The sequence below is a fragment of the Amphibalanus amphitrite genome, unplaced genomic scaffold, assembly GCF_019059575.1.
Source record: "Amphibalanus amphitrite isolate SeventyFive unplaced genomic scaffold, NRLGWU_Aamphi_draft 000223F_arrow, whole genome shotgun sequence".
In the NCBI taxonomy this organism is placed as follows: Eukaryota; Metazoa; Arthropoda; class Thecostraca; order Balanomorpha; family Balanidae; genus Amphibalanus; species Amphibalanus amphitrite.
The window spans coordinates 273256-296076 of NW_024881718.1; the positions used below are offsets into that span (position 1 = coordinate 273256).

The 22821-nt window shown below is 46.3% G+C and overlaps 1 protein-coding gene across 1 annotated transcript in view; it reads right to left on the bottom strand.

Annotated features, from left to right (window-relative positions):
- Nucleotides 1-22821, bottom strand: part of LOC122385559 (putative thiamine transporter SLC35F3) — a 183724-nt gene that overhangs the window by 120771 nt on the left and 40132 nt on the right. Inside the window, exons 4-5 of the mRNA XM_043373907.1 lie at nucleotides 20162-20336; nucleotides 6795-6973 (exon numbers count right to left, since the gene is read on the bottom strand). Of these exons, the coding sequence (XP_043229842.1) occupies nucleotides 6795-6973; nucleotides 20162-20336 (354 nt within the window). The remainder of the gene's footprint in view (nucleotides 1-6794; nucleotides 6974-20161; nucleotides 20337-22821) is intronic.

Sequence of the window (22821 nt, forward strand, 5' to 3'; positions counted from 1 at the left end):
ATCAACCTGACCAGGTCTTACGGTCTGACCTGATCCTAACCGCCTTACTTCACCTAACTTAACCCAATTCTAATTCAACCTTACTTACCACAAAACGTGCAGAGGTACCTTCCTGGAAAATGACGCCCAGGGAGGTGTCCAACTTATTGGAATATTACCATGATTGCTTGTCAAAATGTGTGTCATCATGCTCTTGTTTGACAAGTGATGTTTAATAATTGTGACATTCAAAATTGGTCCCCTGACTGTTGAGTGATCAGAATATTCAAATAATCAGGGTACAATGCTGTGCATCATAGTGCACACTAATCATGTTGTTTTTGTGTAGGCCCTCTGCGCATTATTGTGTACACTGCCACGTGCACCTTAAGGAAAAAAAGTGACTGGTGGTACATGAAAAGGGTTGTGCAACTGTGAAGTTCATGCCCTTGGTCTTGGTGGAGTCAAATGCCTATAGCTATAGCAGGATCAGTGAGGGTTGTAGACATGCTACATGCACTGTGAATTGAAGATATTGGCACAAAGTTCATCCATAGTTACTATGCTTAACACCTAATGTAAGAAGCAACATAAACATGCCCAGATGATACAGCTCTCTGGTCAACATCACACAAATTTATTGACATACTTTGCAGGTACATATTTAGGTACATTCATAGCAAATACTTTCGATTTGATTCAATAACTAGGTGCTAGTAAGCTTGCATTTTTGCAGGTACAACAATGAACATATATTTAATCATAAAAAACTTTCTCGTGGCATTCATCACATACCTTTTTACCGAACAAGTACCTATCTACCATGCAATGATTCTAAATTTTGTCCGCAATCCACCTATATCTCAACTGACACATTGAAATTGAAATACCCTAACAAAACCTAGAACTGTACAAACCAGTATAGCGCCTTTTGGGGCGACTATCGGAGCGAGCGAGAGGGTGAGCCTTCCACGTGCGAAATTTCGAGGGGGTACCTCCAGCTGACTTGTGCACGGCACCCTACTAACAGGTCTCTAGCGATGTGCCAAATTTGAGCACAATCGGCCCAGCCGTTCTCGAGATCTGGAAGCGGCACCCTGCACGTGCGCACGTGCAAAATGGGTCCCAACTGACTTTTGCACGGCACCCTACTAACCGGTCCCTAACCATGTACCAAATTTGAGCGTCATCGGTCCAGCCGTTCTCGAGATCTGGAAACGACCCCTGCACGTGCGCACGTGCAGCAGCACCCCAACTCTGGCACATGGATATGCAGTGCCTAGTGGGTGCCTACCTACATGCCAACTTTCAGCGCAATCGGCCAAGTAGTTACCGAGATATTGCAACAATTACAAAAGTGACACCTCTTCGTTTTGCACGTGGCACGTGCATAAGGGGTCACCCACATGCATCGGGAATAGTCCAATACTTGGTAGAAGGAATGAAGCTACCCCACAAAAATTACCGCATGTAAATCGGTCAAGTGGTTGCTGAGATATAAGCCTCGCAAAAGCGTGACCACGGCCGGCCGGCCGGCCGCTCATACTCAGAAATTTCCGTTATTCTACGTACCAGTATAACGCCTTTTGGGGCGACTAACGGAGCGAGCGAGAGGGTGGGCCTTGCACGTGCGAAATTGCGAGGGGGTACCTCCAACTGACTTTTGCACGGCACCCTACTAACTGGTCTCTAGCGATGTGCCAAATTTGGGCACAATCGGCCCAGCCGTTCTCGAGATCTGGAAGCGGCACCCTGCACGTGCGCACGTGCAAAATGGGTCCCAACTGACTTGTGCACGGCACCCCACTAACCGGTCCCTAACCGTGTACCAAATTTGAGCGCAATCGGTCCAGCCGTTCCCGAGATCTGGAAACGACCCCTGCACGTGCGCACGTGCAGCAGCACCCCAACTCTGGCACATGTATATGCAGTGCCTAGTGGGTGCCTACCTACATGCCAACTTTCAGCGCAATCGGCCAAGTAGTTACCGAGATATTGCAACAATTACAAAACTGACACCTCTTCGTTTTGCACGTGGCACGTGCATAAGGGGTCACCCACATGCATCGGGAATAGTCCAATACTTGGTAGAAGGAATGAAGCTACCCTACAAAAATTACCGCGTGTAAATCGGTCAAGTGGTTGCTGAGATATAAGCCTCGCAAAAGCGTGACCACGGCCGGCCGGCCGGCCGGCCGGCCGCTCATACTCAGAAATTTCCGTTAATCTAAGGAAAGACTACGCTCGCTTCGCTCGCTCCGTAAAGACTCCGCTCGCTTCGCTCGCTCCGTAAAGAAGAATGCAATGCTACACGAACTATGAAGTTCTGAAGTTATTCTCACATGCTGGAATATTGAAACTCTACTTTTGTCCACAGTGTATATAAATACCATGGAGGAGAGATCCTCCATGTAAATACAATGGCGGCAAATGCGCTTGGTCACGTGACCAAATCTGCACGTGCGGTTGTGGCGAGGGCACTTCCCGAAACTCTGGTGCCAACGGCCTCGCGGCGCCCATAGATAATACATGGGGCCTTTTCTTTTCAGACCTTTCGTATCTAAACCAAGCCATTTAGTGCAAGGATACGACTGGTTTGAGATTCAGTCGTCTTTTGGCTATAAGTCGGCATAAGAAACGTATTTTTATCGGCAAAATTCGCTAAGCACCAGGTGGTTTTCCGATACGCTGCACGCCTCCTAACCCCCGGCGGCCGACCGGAGGAGTCAGTAGCGCTCCACTTACGACTTTTGGCGATAGCTCAAAACACCTTACAGCTAGAGAGCTGCTATTTGGCACACCTTATCTTTGCTTCCATACGCATCTTTGGAAACCAATTGCATTTCCGTCTCAGGTCAAATTACTGACTTATGACGTCACACGTGAACCTCTGCAATAGTCCCAAAATACCGAAACTTCGCAATGCCCTCAAAGTCAGAGGAGCTGTCACAACGAGATGATGCTTACAGGACCTAGTATCCTCTAGAAGTCTCAAAACTTGTATATCTCGGATTTCTCCTAGAGGTCACATGAGGTCAGGCCGATCGCGTGACGTCACCAGTACAAGTCAATGGGGAAAATATGGAAACTATAATTTTGACGCCGAGAATGATCTAAACCTAGCTCAAGCACATGGAATCGCAATTTCATGCACTTCTTGCAATGCCCAATGCTTTACTTTTGCATATTTAACTTAGCGTGACGTCATAGGTCACAAGTTTTTTCGTCAATAACTCCTGATAAAATTGAATTGGCAAGTCGGAAAAGTCGCCATTGGACTCGGGAAGACGTACCGAATCGAATGATATACGATAGAATCTCCTCCGACCAACTTCGTGACCTGAGTGCTTCTGACCTGACTTTGACCCGATGTGAACACCTTATGTTGACCCCACCCAAACAAAAGTGTACCATTTGACGCACCGGAGCATGACAAACATGATGGTACTAAAATCGCGACTCTGCGCCGTTTTTTGGCAGTTATTTCTCAAAACCCGAAATCGTATTTTGGCCCTCGGGGCACTTGACCTGACCTTCAGAGGCCACCAGTTGACCTGAGACTTTTAAACCGTGCATCAATCGCTGCGTCCCCGGTCCCGTAACGGCACACATGCTTGTTTTTCCCTCGCCAATTAGGGCGAGGGAGTCGTACCCGCCCACTCTCGCGGCCGCCTCGGGGCGAAGGTATGTAAAAAAAAAAAATAACCAGTATAACGCCTTTTGGGGCGACTAACGGAGCGAGCGAGAGGGTGAGCCTTGCACGTGCGAAATTTCGAGGGGGTACCTCCAGCTGACTTGTGCACGGCACCCTACTAACCGGTCTCTAGCGATGTGCCAAATTTGAGCACAATCGGCCCAGCCGTTCTCGAGATCTGGAAGCGGCACCCTGCACGTGCGCACGTGCAAAATGGGTCCCAACTGACTTTTGCACGGCACCCTACTAACCGGTCCCTAGCCATGTACCAAATTTGAGCGCCATCGGTCCAGCCGTTTTCGAGATCTGGAATCGACCCCTGCACGTGACCCCAACTTCGGCACATGGATATGCATTGCCTAGTGGGTGCCTACCTGCATGCCAACTTTCAGCGCAATCGGCCAAGTAGTTACCGAGAATTTGCAACAATTACAAAAGTGACACCTCTTCGTTTTGCACGTGGCACGTGCATAAGGGGTCACCCACATGCATCGGGAATAGTCCAATACTTGGTAGAAGGAATTAAGCTACCCTACAAAAATTACCGCATGTAAATCGGTCAAGTGGTTGCTGAGATATAAGCGTCGCAGAATCGTGACCACGGCCGGCCGGCCGCTCATACTCAGAAATTTCCGTTATTCTACGTATAACGCCTTTTGGGGCGACTAACGGAGCGAGCGAGAGGGTGGGCCTTGCACGTGCGAAATTGCGAGGGGGTACCTCCAACTGACTTGTGCATGGCACCCTACTAACCGGTCTCTAGCGATGTGCCAAATTTGGGCACAATCGGCCCAGCCGTTCTCGAGATCTGGAAGCGACACCCTGCACGTGCGCACGTGCAAAATAGGTCCCAACTGACTTGTGCACGGCACCCTACTAACCGGTTCCTAACTGTGTACCAAATTTGAGGGTAATTGGTCGAGCCGTTCTCGAGATCTGGAAACGACCCCTGCACGTGCGCACGTGCAGCAGCGCCCCAACTCTGGCACATGGATATGCAGTGCCTAATGGGTGCCTTTGCCTACCTACATGCCAACTTTCAGCGCAATCGGCCAAGTAGTTACCGAGATATTGCAACAATTACAAAACGGACACATCTTCGTTTTGCACGTGGCACGTGCATAAGGGGTCACCCACATGCATCAGGAATAGTCCAATACTTGGTAGAAAGAATGAAGCTACCCTACAAAAATTACCGCATGTAAATCGGTCAAGTGGTTGCTGAGATATAAGCCTCGCAAAAGCGTGACCACGGCCGGCCGGCAGGCCGTCCATACTCAGAAATTTCCGTTAATCTAAGGAAAGACTACGCTCGCTTCGCTCGCTCCGTAATAAGTCTGGGGATGATTGATGCAAGATTCTTACAGATAATGGTTGATGAAAGTAGGGTATAAGTTATTAGAGATAAGTGAAACAAATTTGCAGCCCTCAGTAGCCTTGATTTATGCATTAAGAGTTATAGAAATTAGAACAACTGTAAGCTGCAGGCTTAGCTCTTCAGTTTCTACCTATACCTGCAAACACAATAAAGTCAATGGAAGAGTAATAATAGTTGAATTATATTTTATTGATGCTATTCGAGTTTCAATGTTAACTCTGTCACCGATGATTCAATATTATTTGCGCGTTATCATTTGCTACCACGCGTCTAAATATTTAGTATCTAAAATAATGCAGTAAAATAAGCTGCGCCACATCTGTCGACAGAATCTGGTGCCAACTCAAGGTGAAACGGAAAATGTGGTCACGTGACCAATGTCCGGCAGCTGCTTTTGTCGTCCATTTCCACGTTTGATTGAGCCATCATATAGAACTGTTTTCGCTCTTCAGTCATAAGCTTTTGCACAAATCTTGAATTTTTACACATCATCTTGAACTATGCTCCAGTCTTTCCAACAAGGTACTATGGAATATCAAAGCAATTTGGATTTGTTACAACAGCTTCAGATCATGATAGGATTGAAGTTTGTTACACCATTTGCCAGACAAAGCTCTACAAAATGTGTATCAATTCCCAAACTAAGCAATTGATTATATCAGTATTTGCAGTTTCCACACAATGTTTCATAATATTATTCGATTTTTATATCAAGAAGCCCAAATAATCCACAAATTGTTATTGAAACACTCCCACTTCAAGAGTTCACAGCAATAACAATACAAGTTCAGAAGCAAATAAACATTGCGCCAGATTTCGTATGAAACGCGCCATCATCCTGAAGTTTCTACCACAGACGGTAGTTCAACCGCAGCCGTAGTGCGAAAACCCCTGCCCACCTTACCCCACGGCGGAGCTCGGTTGCAATTTGTAAATACGCCCCGGACAGACGACTGACAGTGGGTGACGTCACCCGGACGGAAGGACGGACGGGTGACAGTGGGTGACGTCAGCCGGACGGAAGGACGGACGGGTGACAGTGGGTGACGTCAGCCGGACGGAAGGACGGACGGGTGACAGTGGGTGACGTCACCCGGACGGAAGGACGGACGGGTGACAGTGGATGGCGTCACCCGGACGGAAGGACGGACGGGTGACAGTGGGTGACGTCACCCGGACGGAAGGACGGACGGGTGACAGTGGGTGACGTCACCCGGACGGAAGGACGGACGGGTGACAGTGGGTGACGTCAGCCGGACGGAAGGACGGACGGGTGACAGTGGTTGACGTCACCCGGACGGAAGGACGGACGGGTGACAGTGGGTGACGTCACCCGGACGGAAGGACGGACGGGTGACAGTGGGTGACGTCAGCCGGACGGAAGGACGGACGGGTGACAGTGGGTGACGTCACCCGGACGGAAGGACGGACGACTGACAGTGCGTGACGTCAGCCGGACGGAAGGACGGACGGGTGACAGTGGGTGACGTCAGCCGGACGGAAGGACGGACGACTGACAGTGGGTGACGTCACCCGGACGGAAGGACGGACGGGTGACAGTGGGTGACGTCAGCCGGACGGAAGGACGGACGGGTGACAGTGGTTGACGTCACCCGGACGGAAGGACGGACGGGTGACAGTGGGTGACGTCACCCGGACGGAAGGACGGACGACTGACAGTGGGTGACGTCAGCCGGACGGAAGGACGGACGGGTGACAGTGCAGGTAGCGTCAGCCACATACCCGGACGCCGACGAACTGCTCGTGCAGCACCACCCACGAGAGCAGGTAGACGAACGCCGCGTGGGTAGAGTAGAGCGCGACCACGTCCGTGCAGGCCAGCGCACGCAGTGACCGGATCAGCAGGTAGTTGGTGGCTACCCAGAGGAGGCAGAGCAGCAGCGTCCGGCACGTAAACTGGGCTGCAACACGGGGACACACTGTTGCACTCAGCGACACAAACACAGGACACAGTACACACTGCTGCACTCAGTAGCGGCAGAACACCATCAGTTAAGGGGGGGGGGGGCACTGCCGACTTTTGGTCCCATTCTTTCCACACAACGCCCATAGGGCTAATGTTAAAATGTCAAAATCGAAGGGGGCACTGTGCCCCGGTGCCCTCCCCGTTCCGCCGCCTATGGCTGCTTTCAGTGGTACAGGAATACACACTGCTGCTTTCAGTAGTACAGGGACACAGAGTGCTGCACTCAGTGGCACAAACACAGAGGGACACAGTACACACACTGCTGCACTCAGTGGCACAGGGACACAGAGTGCTGCACTCAGTAGTACAAATACAGAGGGACACAGTACACACACTGCTGCACTCAGTGGTACAGGAATACACACTGCTGCACTCAGTGGTACAAATACAGAGGGACACAGTACACACACTGCTGCACTCAGTGGTACAGGAATACACACTGCTGCACTCAGTGGTACAGGAATACACACTGCTGCTTTCAGTAGTACAGGGACACAGAGTGCTGCACTCAGTGGCACAAACACAGAGGGACACAGTACACACACTGCTGCACTCAGTGGCACAGGGACACAGAGTGCTGCACTCAGTAGTACAAATACAGAGGGACACAGTACACACACTGCTGCACTCAGTGGCACAGGGACACAGAGTGCTGCACTCAGTGGCACAGGAATACACACTGCTGCTTTCAGTAGTACAGGGATACACACTGCTGCTTTCAGTAGTACAGGGATACACACTGCTGCTTTCAGTAGTACAGGGACACAGAGTGCTGCACTCAGTGGCACAGGGACACAGATTGCGTTAGGTTAGGTTAGGTTAGGTACGAAAACAGAAAAAAAACTCCCTAAGACATCCGAGCCATGCTTTTACATTAGTTTGTCACACCCTCACATCGCCCCAACGGACAGAAATAATTATACTTCTCCGTGTTGAGCGTTTGATTGAATGGCAAGATCTCGTCTAACTAAAAAGATTTCACAACCGCACTGGGCTGAATCCCGCAAATACAAAAAGTTATAAAATGCAAGTTAATGACGTGCTGGCTGATCGGCCTATGAATGGCATTCAATGCAGAGAGAAACACCATATTTTTTACCCGCTAAACTTTTTCTTTTAACCCGCGGCCGGCTGGGGGTCCTGGATTTCCACGCCCTACTGGGGGGGGGGGGGGTGTTTGAACACCCCCTTCTAACTCGGCTCCTGGGTCACGTAGTGATACGCGGAAGGCGGCGTTCGAAAGAGCGTCAAAAATCAGGAAGAAATCACTTCGGTCACTTTTTTGGTCAGGTCCAATTATCACTTGACCTTGAAAAGCCAACTTGAAAGTTTGACCTCAGATCAAGGTCATGACCTGACCGGTAAGGATCAAGTAGCATATCAGTCGATTTGTATCGTCGAGGCAAACACAACAAAGGTGTTTTCATCGCTCTAGCATGCTTCTATCAAAAGTTATTCGTGAAAAACAGTCAGATGCCATTGGTGACCTGAGATGACCTCAGGGGCATAACAGGGGGTCATGGGTGCCATTTTCATGTTCGGTGTGTCAAAGATACTAGTACCTAATTTAGTGTTGTAGAGTTTTGACTTGTTTTAGAGTAATGACCTCCGTCTAAAAAAGGCGACTTTAAATTTTCTCCCATTGACTTATAATGGGGAGGTCGCAAAATTGATCTGACCTTAGGTCATCGATATCAAAATGCCAAGATATACATTTTGTACATAATGTTGCTCTTATCAACCTCTGAAAGTTTCAAAGCGATCGGTCACTCGGTGTAGCTTTGGCAGACATAGAAACTTTTTATGTAGTGATGTCACTTGACCTGATCTGGTGACCTAACCTTAACCCGCGCGGGGCTGGGGTCTCCAGCCGAACGCGCGGGGCTGGGGGGGGTAAATTTTACCCCCCCTGTTATCTCCCGAACTAATGGTCCGATTTGGAAAATTCAAACGCCAATCGAAAGCTCTCATCACGAACTACTAAAAACATGTACTTAATTTAATGTTTGAGGTCAAGGTCAAGGTCAGGTCAAGGGTACAAATTGCAAGTTTCTACAGTATCGGCCTTGCACCGTAGTTGCCGAAGAATGGAGTCATGGACTGAGACTGATCGCCCAAAACGTGTCCTTAGGCTACCAAGACAATATTCGTTGCATACAATATCATTCAGAGGTCAAGGTCAAGGTCAGGTCAGGTCAGGTCAGGTCACCAAAAAACAAAATATAGAAAAGGGCATGTGCGACACATGTTTTATGGGTCATTTTACTCATAGAATTCAATAGGCACACTCAATAAGTGATATGGACCACCTCTGGATGAATTTCAGGTCGAGGTCAGGTCAAGGTCAGGTCAAGTAAGGTCAAATTATGAAGTTGGTTGTTAAGGCCTAAAAAGGTGTCTTTCTGATGCAGTTTTTCACGGCGAATCGAATGGTGCTATTTTTGTTTCCGTACGAGGTCTAGAACTTCCAAAAAAGTCATTTTTCAAAAATTGTGTGTGTCGTGACGTCATAAATTTTTGAATAACTCCCACATTTTTGAACTGATTCTTCTAAAATTTGGTATGTAGATGCACATAGACCACTTCTCTGACATGTATTCCGGTTTTTTCGATAGACTCAAAATTTTGGATTTTATAATGATTTTCCCAAAAAAGTCAGTTTTTTGAAAAACTTTAGGCCAAAATCCAAAATTTTCAAAACACCGAGATAGCCATTTGATAGACAAAGTAAAATTACGTATAACCTTTTTTGTTACGTCTTGATTCCTTTAAAAATGAAGATGTTAGCGGTGTTTGAACTTTTGCCGTTTTTGAGGCGAAAATGGCGAACATGACGTCACTAAAACGTCAATTTCTCAAAAATTTTCCGACGGATTTCGCTCAAATTTTCAGGGAACGTGTCAAATTAATGTACGAAAAGGTACTGAAAGTTTGGCGGCGCTGCGCGCCGCCGTTTTTGAGATATCGCAAAAATTCGCGAGGGGGGGTAAAATTTACCCCCCCCCAGCCCCGCGCGGGTGAACCCGCGCCCCACTGCACAGTGGGGATTTTTCCGATCTAGCGCTTCTTAATTCCAAAAATCTTTTTTGGATTTTTGTTTATTTTTTTTTGTGTCAGTGGGGCTAAGAAATGTCTGAATTTTTCATATATGGCATTGTTTTATCTGTATGTCCACAGCAAAACTAGGAAAAATGCGCCCAAAGTTCACACTCATGCGTGATTACTCAATTGCCTCAGCAAGGCCCGAAAGTATAGCTCAATTTCATCGTCCTGTCCTGTTGGTTTTAATCTTGCGAGGTCTTACAGTTAAAGCATATTTTCTAAAAGGCACCTTCATTAGGAATGGAATGACAGACAGAAAGTATGCCAGTTGCCACAACCTTACTAAGGTCACAAAAATGCCATTTACAAAAAAAAACCTACAGACACCATATTGAAGGAATGATATTCTAAATAAATCTAGGAAATCAACAATGTTCTCCACACTTATCCACTCCGAAATATATCCTATCGAATTCGCCACTTTCTCCTGCACAAGACAACGCCTAGTTTGGCTGCCGAAACTTGCCTGAGCACGGAATATTCACATTAGAGTATCTTAACAGTTAACACCCCACTCGAGGAGCGCTAGGGCAAACAGCACGATATAGGTATGTTCCGGACATAGGCGAATAATTTTACTTCGTGATTACGAGCGAGCGAGCGCAGCGAGCGAAGCGAAGTCTTTTCAATATAACGGAAAAATCTCAGTATGAGCGGCCCGGCCCGGCCCGGCCTGTAACGCTTTTGAGAGGCTTATATCTCAGCAACCGCTGGACCGATTGGCCTGCGGTCTTTTTTGCTGGGTAGCCCCATCCCTTCTACCCCGTAATTGACTACTTTTGATACACCTCAGTGACCGTCGTGGCACGTGCCACGTGAAAAGTCAAGGGTGTTCAAGCTGTTTTGCAAAAGTAGTGATTTTGAGAGGCTCATATTTCAGCATCCGCTTGGGCGATTGACTTGCTGTAATTTTTGTAGGGTAGCGCCATCCCTTCTACCAAAAATAGGATACTCTCGATGCATGTGGGTCACCCCCAGTGCACGTGCAAAATACAACAATAAGAGGTGTCAAATTTGTTCCCATTTTAATAACTCGGTAATTACTGGGGCGATTTCGCTGAAACTTGGCATACAGGTAGGCACCCACCAGGCAATGCATTCCCATGTGTTGCGGTTAAGGTGCTACTGCACGTGCGCACGTGCAGGGGGCGCTTCCAGATCTCGAGAACGGCTGGGCCGATTGCGCTCAAATTTGGTACACGGTTGGGGACCAGTTAGTAGAGTGCCGTGCAAAAGTCAGTTTTGACCCCGTTTGCACGTGCGCACGTGCAGAATGCCGCTTCCAGATCTCAGGAACGGCTGGGCCGATTGCGTTCAAATTTGGCACACGGCTATCGACCGGTTAGAAGGGTGCTTTGCGCAAGTCCGTTGGAAGTACCCTCTCGCCCTCCCGCACGTGCAGGGCTCACTATCTCGCTCGCTCGTTCTTCGCCCAAAAGGCGTTTTACTGGTGTATATGATGCATATTTTCTGGAGACACATTCATTAGGAATAGGATGACAAGCGCAAATTATACATACCGTAACCTTGTTAACCATCGCACTTGTGGGGAGGGGAGGGGGAAGGGGTCGGATAAAACCCCATGGTTTTCCGCAAATTACTCGCGCAAAAAGCGGCCGATCGCGACGAAAATTTCGGTGCCCTCGAGATCATCAATTTTACATCTAACCTTAAAATTCTATGACTCTGACCCAACTGACCTTTGACCTGTGGCATATTTCTCGTGACCATGTTTGGCCGGAATCGCGATTCGACGTATGCCAGCTCACATTATCCGCGGTTTCCAGTCTATTTGTGGTTTTAAACGTTCAAATATGTGAAATGATGTTTGTGCCATGCATGATGGTGGGTGCCAAGGTCACGTGAAGGTCAAGTCAAGGTCATTGACCTTTTGATGACCTTGGTTCACTTTTTCGAGTTTTACTTGTTTCTACCTTGGTAGGGTACTTGTTGGTACTTGGTAGGGTAGTTTTTGGTGCTGATTTCGAATTTAGCAGCCATTTGAATATTTACGAAGCAGTTCTGGTGCCTTCGTACCATGTTACGAAGCTATCAGTAGTAGGTGACACCGACTATGGATGGCTGGCAGGACGTCTACTGGTTGATCTAACCTCACCTGACCCGACCTGGCATAAATGCATAAAGACATCGTCTGTGATCAAAACTAACATGAAATTTGTGATCAGCACCCCAAAATACCCCGTAGCACCCTAACTTTGCGAAGTTTCAAGAGGTCTCGATTTCCCAACTTAAGTTGGGTCATTAAACTGACTTGGAAAGTCAACTAATGACCTTGGACTTTGAAATTGGATATATTCGGCCTAATTTCGTCATAGGCAGCACGCTTGATTTTTCCGCGAAGCTCTAGCTTGCTCAGGGGCCAAACGGCTGAGCCGGGGTTCCAATTGAACCCCCTTTTCTATGTTGATTATGCAAATTTACAGGTTAAATTCTCACCAGGACACACCAGCCAACATCTGTGCACAATCTAGCTACAACGCTACCTATGGTTTGCCCTCTACGAATAAAGACGTGCTAGATCGGAAAAATCCCCACTGTGCACTGGGGCTGCGTATAACACGCCCTACTGGGGGAGGGGACTCATCATAGCCCCCTCCTAACTCCGAAACTACTCGGCCGATCGTCAAAATTCAAACGGCGTCTGATAGCCCCGGAATGACTGTCGAGCGAAACCTAATTTCATTGACCTCGAGGTCACCGATGACGTCACAGGTCAGGTCAAAGTAAAAACTATTAGTATTTTGCCTTGTTCCCATTTTGGGCTCTGGCCGCCGTATTACAAATCAGATCAGGCTCATTTTTGGTGTACACACTCGTGAACAGATGCTTAAAATACCCTGAGGGTACCAAACTTGTACTTTGATTTTCAGGTCAGAGTCAGGTCATCACAGGTCACGGAAATAATATATCATGCGTCGGTCACGTGACATATTTATTATGGTCCATTTAGGCCAAAGATTTCGAATTTGATGTCGTTTATGTCACTCGAGGTCATTTTGAGTTGAATTAAGCTTAGGTCAGGTCACTCACATTCAGGTCAAAAAAGGTCAAATTTTGAAGTTAAAAATTTTTTTTCAACAAATAAGGTGTCTATTGGATGCAGTTTGAGCTCAGAAACACGATGATGCTATTAATATTGGTTTATGATGTCAAAAACGTACTAAAAAATTGTTTTGAATTTTTTTTTTATAGGTATCTAGGGTCCACCACTCGCCTTTATCGGTGCACGGTTTTTCTAGTAACCTCCCAGCCTGGTATTTATCTAAATAATAAGGTACGGTTCAGTTTTTGATGAACTTCGCAAAATGGCCGCAGAGCCGCCATTTTGGCAGCATCGTGTTCGCCTCGTTCAGGCGCGTCGAATGATATACTTTTTGTTCGGGTCAGGTCAATTTAGGGGTTTGACCTCAGGTCAAGGTCAGGTCAGCACCCCCAGGTCACGAAGTTGATCGAAAGAGGTCATATCGCATATCATTCGATTCGGCAGGTCTTCCTGAGTCCATTGGTGGCTTTCCCGGCTCGCTAGCTCAATTTGATCAAGAGTTATTGACGAAAAACGAATAAGACCTTTATGACCTTTGCTTATCAGGTCGATGGTTGGAAATTAGGAGGGGCTCTGCTATTTTCGACCACGGATATGGCTTTATCACATGATGAGGATCACGCTGATAAGCGTTTATGTGTCATAACAGCACAAAAGTATTTTTAATCATTTTTCAAAAATAGCCGTTCTGCCGTATCTTTCAGTGCAAGGTGCCGTCGGTTATCCCCGACGTTACGTCACGGCGGGGATTGCCAGATTTTCCTACTAGACTTCGACGCCCCCTGCCTATACCTATTTTGTCATCCAGAATTGGAGGATTAAAAGCATGCCGATAGCATGCTTTTGCATCCGGAGATCCCATTGGTGGGTCGTTGAAAAAAGTTAAGCTGAGCCTTGGGCTGAGCCTGTTGAACCCGCGCCGGGCGGGGTGTTTGAACACCCCCCTGCGGGTTTTCGCAGATATCTCATATCGTTTTTGGCACACCTGTTCGTGCATCTTTTCCGAACATGTTGAAAATTTCAGACCCAGGTCGCCTGTCACCAAGTCACGCCAAGTGACCTCACCTCAGAAAAAATTGGAATGCTCGTCATAGCTACACCGACTGAACAATTGCCTTGAAACTTTCAGCAATTGATTACAGCAACATAATCTATAAAATGTATATCTCGGAATTTTGATATCGGTGACCTAAGGTCAGGTCAATTTTGCGGCCTCTCCATAAGTCAATGGGAGAAAATTGAAAAGCGTCTGTTTTGCACGAACGCTATTTAGACACTCTCAAACATCGAGACAGGGGCGGATCCAGAAAATCTCCAAGGGAGGGGCCATTAGAAACCAGGAGGCCCCCCCATAATCCCACCTGTTGGAGGCCCCATCTTCCCACTTGTTGGGCCCCCCCCCAAAAAAACTGCGTCTATTGAGCTTATCTAGCTGTTCAGGCAACATCTCAACATCTGTGCAGGCTTGGAGGCCCTCTGTGCAGGTTAGGAGGCCCTGTAAAAGTGGTCATCTCTGTGAGCATAAGAGACCTCCAAGTTATGAAAAGCTTTACCAATCTTCTAACAAAGAAGTCTTCTCAGCTAGTCTTCTAAGAAATAACTAAGTGGGTAGGTTAAAAAAAAACTCATCGGATTTCGGCCACTTTATTTTCAGGAGGCCCCCTTTTCAGCTTTTTAACTTTTTAACTTTTTATTTTATTTTTGAAAAAAATCGGCCAAGGGGGGGCCATGGCCCCCATGCCCCCCCCTTGTATCCGCGCCTGCATCGAGATGTAGGTAAAATTGACACACTGAACCGGAAAATGGCAACTGTGACCCCTCGTTATGTCCCCGAGGTCATCTCAGGTCACGAACAGAATCTAACAGTTTTTCGCTAATAACTTCTGATACAGGCGTGCTAGAGCGCTGAAAACGCCTTAGACGGCTCGACGTTGTGGATCGACTGATATGCAACATGACCTTTTCCGGTCAGGTCATGACCTTGACCTGAGGTCAAATTTTTAAGTTGACCTTTCAAGGTCAAATCATAGTTCGTTCGACGCGTCTCGACGAGAGAAACACGATGCTGGCAAAAGTAATGTCATGGCTCTTTTGAGTCAAAAGTTATTGCCGAAAAAAACACTTTTAGTAAAAACGGCTATTTTTGGAGTTTTTGACCTCTTGAGGCTAAACCGTTGACCTGAGGTCAAACCTGAGAACATAACTCAGAAAGGTCTGTAAGAGGGCTATTGAATGCGCTTTTCTGCGGCGCTTTAGCTCTATCCGTTACCGAGATAGCCGTTGGCAGCAGAGTTGGCCTGCGCTACGCTACGTTACGCACTACGTTACGCTACGTTTGCTTTTTTGGCCAAAACTACGATACCGAATTACAATACGTTATATATTGCTACGTTACTGAATTACGGTATTTGTTAACCCGCGCCCGGCTGGGGGTCCTGGATTTCCACGCCCTGCTGGGGGGGTGTTTGAACACCCCCCCCCTTTTAACTCGGCTCCTGGGCCACGTAGCGATACGCGGAAGGCGGCGTTCGAAAGAGCGTCAAAAATAATGACGAAATCACTTCGGTCAATTTTTTGGTCAGGTCAAAGGTCAGGTCACCAGAGGTCATTGAAGGCAAAATTTCGCCGATTTCCAGGTCGAATGTCGAAAATTTCCAAGAAACCAACGCATAACTCGGGAACCAATAGAGCTACAGCGCCGCGGAAAAGCGCATTCGATAGCCCTATTAACGCCCTTTCTGAGTAATTCTCTCAGATTTGGCCTAACGTCAACGGTTTTGCCTGCAGGGGGCAAAAACTGCAAAAATAGCCGATTTTTTCGGAAACAGTTTTTCTGCAATAACTTGTGACCCAAGCATTGTACGAGCTTACTTTTACCGGCATCGTGTTCCTCTCGTCAAGACGCATCGAATGAACTATAACTTGACCTTGAAAGGTCAACTTGAAAATTTGACCTCAGGTCAATGTCATGACCTGACCGGAAAGGGTCATGTTGCATATCAGTCGATCCGTATCGTCGAGCTGAACACATCTAAGGTGTTTTCATCGCTCTAGCATGCCTCTATCAAAAGTTATTTGCGAAAAACTGTTAGATACCATTCGTGACCTAAGATGACCTCAGGGCATAAACAGGGGTCACGGACACCATTTCCATGTTCAGTGTGTCTAAACCACTTGTAATTCAGTGTTTGGGAGTGTTTATAATGTCTTTCGTCTAAAAGAGACGCATTTCAATTTTCTCCCATTGACTTATAATGGGGAGGTCGCAAAATTGACCTGACCTTAGGTCATCGATATCAAAATTCTGAGATATACATTTTGTACATGCTATTACTCTTAGCAATCGCTGAAAGTTTCAAAGCGATCAGTCACTCGGTGTAGCTATGACAGACATTGAAACTTTTTATGAGGTGAGGTCACTTCAAGTGACCTGGTGACCTGACCTTGAATGACCTTGGTCTGAAATTTTCACAACATGTGTAGAATTGATGCATGATAAGGTGTACCAAAAACGGCGGCGCTCCGCGCCGCCGTTTTTGAGATATTCGCGAAAAACCACAAGGGGGGTGTTCAAACCCCCCCCCCCAGCAGGGCGCGGGTTAATTAACGCAGTAAATTATTTTATCGTACTACGTTATGCAATATGTCATCATCCGCTACCCAGTGGAAACGGTTAGTCTCTACTCTCTAGTAAGCCAAATACAGCGCACAATGATCGCCGGCTTTGCAGCATCGTCGGTGCGGCGGTGCCTACGCGCTACTCGCTAGATGCGCTGGACTTCCGACAGGGAATTCCCTGGACTCCCCAGTGGGAAATCCCCGGTGTCGGTCCGGCCGGAAGAAAGACTCAGTGGTATTCATATATCGGGGTTACATGAGCACAGTAAATACGTATTTAGCCGCTAATTCGAATTAGGAACGCATTACCGACTCATGTAGCCACCTGCTAGTACGAATCGGCGATCCGATCCGCGGTTACATGAGCAAAGCAAATACGTACCACGATCGGATTCACCGCTAATGCGAATCAGGAGCGTACTACCGACTCATGTATCCACCTGCTAATACGAATCGACGGTCCGAACAAAATCCGCAGGGAAAGAGGCTTAGAAGCGAATAGGACCAAGATACGTATTACAGGAACTATTTCTTTCCAAAAAGAAACATTAAAATGCAAAATAATAGGTATTTTTTTCATTTGCTGCTTTTGAAATAATAATTAAAAAAATATGTCGGTATTTTGTCAAGTTTTCAAAAATAAATATAGTGAAAACCAAAAAGAAAATATCAAAGTACTTTCAGTTGAAACATTTTTCTGACAGCACTACAGACGAATCAAGAGAGGCAAGTGCTCAATGAGTCAAAGCAAGACAACTTTATGTTTAACTTTTTTTGTTAAGCTAATTGAGAATGTTTTGAGCAGATTAAATGCAAAAAAGACATAAGATATTAAAGGGAGATTATGACCTTTTTCCACAAAATCTGAGTTAGGACCATTTTCTGACAAAACACAACAAGTTATAATGTAAATTAAAACCATTTTGCTCAATTCGGTACCTTGCCGCAAATATCTCAACTTGAAGTCACGTTAGCGGGGAGCGCTGAAAATGACCGTTGAATAAGTACTTACATCACTTTTTGGTACTTGCATGTAATTTTGTAAAATGAGCGTATTCATTACATTTGATCTTCATCACATCTAGTTAGTTAATGGTCGTCTATAGTGCCTTCAAAAGATATTCATGGTTTGGGGGTGGTTTATGTCTAAATTTACGCAACTATTTTTCCTGTTCATCATCTGTCGCCATATGCTGCTATTTTAGTAGCAACGACTCAATTTTGAATCGGTCCCGCCGACTGCACAATAAAAGAAGATAGATACAACACTTTTGCGGCATTACTGAAAAACTTATGCAGTACTGTTATCAAAATTCTCATAACACCGTTCGACAAACCTGAAGTCTTTTTGAAATAAGTATGCTTGTATTTTTCGCTTCAGGCTCTGAGGCCAAAATAATGAATTTCGTAGTCGCAATCGCAAGATTTGACTGCGTTTCTGGCGCATGCCGTTCATTTGTGGCGCAAAATAATACTTGATAACAAAGAAGAGTAGGCACTATGTACCCCCGAATTAGAATCTAATTAATTCTAAACCGAATTAACTCTAATTCAAATTAGAATCCTTACAACCAAGCAACGACAAGGCGATAACATAAACAAAAACCCAAGCGTCGCTGTTTGAAACAAAAGCGCCATATACTGCGACTTTTTTATAGAGAAGGACAACGCATTTCGATGGGTGTTACAAGTACTGCAAGTACTGCTTCTTTTTGCAAAAATAAAAACCTTTTTCACATACGAAAATGTGCTAGGAAATTTTCATATTTTATAGAAACTACAGTAGAAATAGTATAGATGTCGAGTAATTTTTATTTAAGAAAAAAGAAAGCTCATTATCTCCCTTTAAGTTGTTAATTCAGTTACCTCTATTGCTACGGAAGTGCGCCACATTTGTATGCTATTCCGTTTGTAGTGCGCATTACCTTCCGTCAGGCCGAGAGCCAAACTGGATCCGTTTGAGGTCACTGATACGAATTTGCTCATGTAGTCGGTGCACTGAATGCGTTCTTGGGGAGCTGATGCGAATTAGCGTAGTGCGTATTTGGAACGGATCGCTCATGTAACGGAGGCACACGATTCGGGCCGTATTTCACAAGAACTATTCTTTGCTGACTAGAAGCGTCAAAATGCAAAATACTAAGCATTTTTTATTGGCTGCCTCGTAGAAAATAGCAAAAAAATGTTGGTATTTTGGTTTAGTCTTTGCATGTGAAATAAAATGAATGAAATATTTTGATAGATAATTTTTTTTCTGACCACCCTGCTGTCGCTGCATGGCGAATCAGTGCCCACTGACTTAAAACAAGAAAACTTTGCTTTCATTTTTTGATTTCATGTTAATTTTAATTGTTTTTGAGCCTATCAAATGATATAAGTATTTAAAATTTAGTTCAGTCGTCCCGGTAAATGCCGCAACTGCGCCATGACTGTACGCTAATCCTATTCCGTTTGTGATGCGAATTACCGGCCGTCGAGGAGTCAGCCCGGGTGAGCCAAACAAGATCCGTTTGACGTAGATAAAACGAATTAGTCTCATGTAACCGGTGCCGTAGATACGTTTGTGGGGAGCTGATGCGCATTAGCGTAGTGCGTATTTGGAACGGATCGCTCATGTAACCCCGGTAATATAGCAGGCGTCTCACATCCGTGTAAACGGCCGGAGGTCTGGTGACGATATGAGTAAACTGAAAAAATTATGTAACTTGTACAAATACAGCTGACCTGTAATTGCTACGGAATCCATTTCGTAGTTCCTACGTTATTCTATTATTTTCCGTACTACGCTACCGAAACACCCCAATTACGCTACGAAACGGAACTGACAGCTACGGGTTACCGAAAACTTCAAAATAACGTAACGTAGGCCAACTCTGGTTGGCAGTTTCCAAAATGTTGAAATAGTCAACATTTTGCCTTTGGTGAACTCTGGTGACCTGACCTTTGACCTGACCCAAAAAATGACCGAAGTATTTTCGTCTTTATTTTGGACGTTCTTTCGATTGCCGCTTACCGCGTGTCGCTACGTGGCCTAGGAGCCGAGTTAGAAGAAACAGCACGAATGGCAGAGTGAAACAAACAACCTCTTTCACAAAAGCATGTAATCGGTGGTGCGCCAGATGCGCCGTTATTGTCAACCGCAGAAGGTGAAATGTGACGTAACAGCATCAATAAACTTTAAAAAACATGTTTTCTATCTGTCTTCCCCATTTCTCTCAGCATATTGATTTTATGAGGAAATTGTATGCACCATAAACTCTGCGAAAATAGTTTGATCATTTCTATACATTCTTTTAAAAAATCGAGTTCCCAACCCCATTATTGTATTTATTGACTGACCGAATGTGAAGCCGCGGTCTCTGAAGTGGCGGACGGCCTCGAGCAGTGGGCCACCGGTGGGCTGGTCCTTGCCGCTGCAGTGCAGACACTGGAGCGCGCAGTACACCGGGAAAAACAGACTGGTCCAGGCCGTGCAGAACCAGGTGGTGAAAAACGGCGCATCGTAGCTGCCTCCCTTTGAATCATAGGCACAGACATGGGTATTTGTTGAGGCGATCACCAGCGCTTGTGGCTATTGCCACGTCTCGTGATAGATATTAGATAGTTACAGTTTGGGCTAGCACATTCAGAACTGATAAAATATGACCCTTGCGTTAGCAGTGGCGCGATATAAAACTACATAAATGTCAGTTAGGCGGTTCAGATAGGTATCGTTTCAGGTGGCGAGGGCACACGGTTACAGGATGCTTAACCTTCGCCCCAGTGCACAGTGGGGATTTTTCCGATCTAGCGCCTATTAATTCAAAAAATCTTTTTTGGATTTTTGTTTATTTTTTGTGTCAGTGGGGCTAAGAAATGTCTGAATTTTTCATATATGGCATTGTTTTATCTGTATGTCTACAGCAAAACTAGGGAAAATGCGCCCAAAGTTCACACTCATGCGTGATTACTCAATGGGCTCAGCAAGGCCCGAAAGTATAGCTCAATTTCATTGTCCTGTCCTGTTGGTTTTAATCTTGCGAGGTCTTAAAGTTGCATATCGTCTGAAAGGCACCTTTATTAGGAATGGAATGGCAAACAGAAAGTATGCCACAACCTTACTAAGGTCACAAAAATGCCCTTTACAAAAAACCCTTACAGACACCATATTGAAGGAATGGTATTCTAAATAAATGTAGGAAATCAACAACGTTCTCCACACTTTTCCACTCCGAAATATATCCTATCGAATTTACTTTCTCCTGCACAAGACAACGCCTAGTTTGGCTGCCGAAACTTGCCTGAACACGGAATATTCACATTATAGTATCTTAACACCCCACTCGAGGAGCGCTAGGGCAAACACATGGGCGTAGGAACGTCATGAAAAGTGGGTGGGCCACCCTGTCAAGGGGCCTCCTTTTCCAGGGGGCCTCCTATTTTCAGGGGCCTCCAACTTTTGCCTCGTCCTGCTGGCTGCTTTCAAGTATGACCTCCAAATCTTCTGAGATCGGGCAGATATACCCAGGGGCGTAACCGCTTAAGCGAACAGTGCAGAAAGTCCGCACCATTTTTAAAACTTATTTCCCTCCGATTTTTTTTTTAGAATGTATTTGCCGCAAACGGCGCATGACCCCTGAAAACCCTTACACAAATGTCTTCCTCGTTTCCCAGGTGCTCCCATTAGCTTCATAGGCGCCCTCTTTGGCATATAAGCGCCCTATGTATAGTCATCAGAGACATCCCTATATGTCCCACAGTCGCCCCGTTGTCGCATACAATGTGCGCTTATCATAGGCGTCTCTCTTTTATGGACACTTGAAGGCACCTCTCTTTGCCATGCCGGCGCCCCTGTTTCTTATGAATGCACCCCCATGGCATTGATCAATTGCAATTTGCAGACCTCTATTGCATGTGGACGCCCATATATGTAGGCCTCAGAGGCGCCCCTCTTTCGCATTGAGGCGTCCCTATGGGCTTCATAGGCGCCCCTCTATTGCACGTAGGTGCCCTACTGTCTCAGAACCGCTCCCCTTTGGCATGGAGACGCCCATCTTTCGTACGGAGGAGCCGCTGTGGTTCTTAGAGACGGCATGGTGCTCCCAGACGCAGATGGGGCTCTCGGAGTAGACAGTGTGGGACCTTCAGTCGCTGATGGGTGCCCGCCAGATGTGGACCCTCGGAGACGCTGGTATGGGGCCCTCAGAGATGCCGGTATGTGGCCCTTAGAGACACCGGCGTGGAACCCTCAGATACTTCAGTGTGAAGCCCTTACAATTGCTGGTGTGGAGCTATGAATGCGCTGGCTTAAATCCCTCAGAGGCCGGTACATGGACATAAGAGCTCAGTGAGAGCTTGTGTGGTGCCTTCAGTGGCCTTGTGGAGCCGTTAGACATCAACCAGGGGTAGCCAGTAACAGTTGGTAGCATTAGGCCAAATGGGCGCTCAAAAACTACTACCCCATAGGGTTTCCATGTTAAATCGACCTTTTTCAAGCGAGCCTCACACGTAAGCTAAAAGATAAAGTGCCAATATTATTGTGGGGAAAGGTAGCCTCAAGGTTCCTCTACAACCTTTTTATCTAGCGTTTTTCGATGCGGAGGCCATAACGGGTCCAAAAAGTATTGGGCGCTGCCCGAGGTACCAAAAGCCCCTCCATGAGAGCACAAGTTCCTGCGCATGCGCACATCGCCTTAACCCTGTACTGGCGTAGATTAGTGATACTGCTCACGGACTCGATCAGCCAATGAGCGTCCCCGATTATATTCATAGATGTCGCTAGCATCACGTAAATCCTGCTTGCGAACACATTTAAAGAATGAAACGGCTGCGCCATTTCCGCCTTCCATTGAATCCTTCCATCTTAGTATCAACTATACGCTTTTCAACTAACTTTAGACTAAGTTTTAAACTATGGTTGGTATGTTATTTCTGGTACATATAATTTAAAAATAACCGCTTTATGAATTTGGCTTTACTCGTCAGAATAGAATACTCTATTTTTTCCATATTCAAAAAAT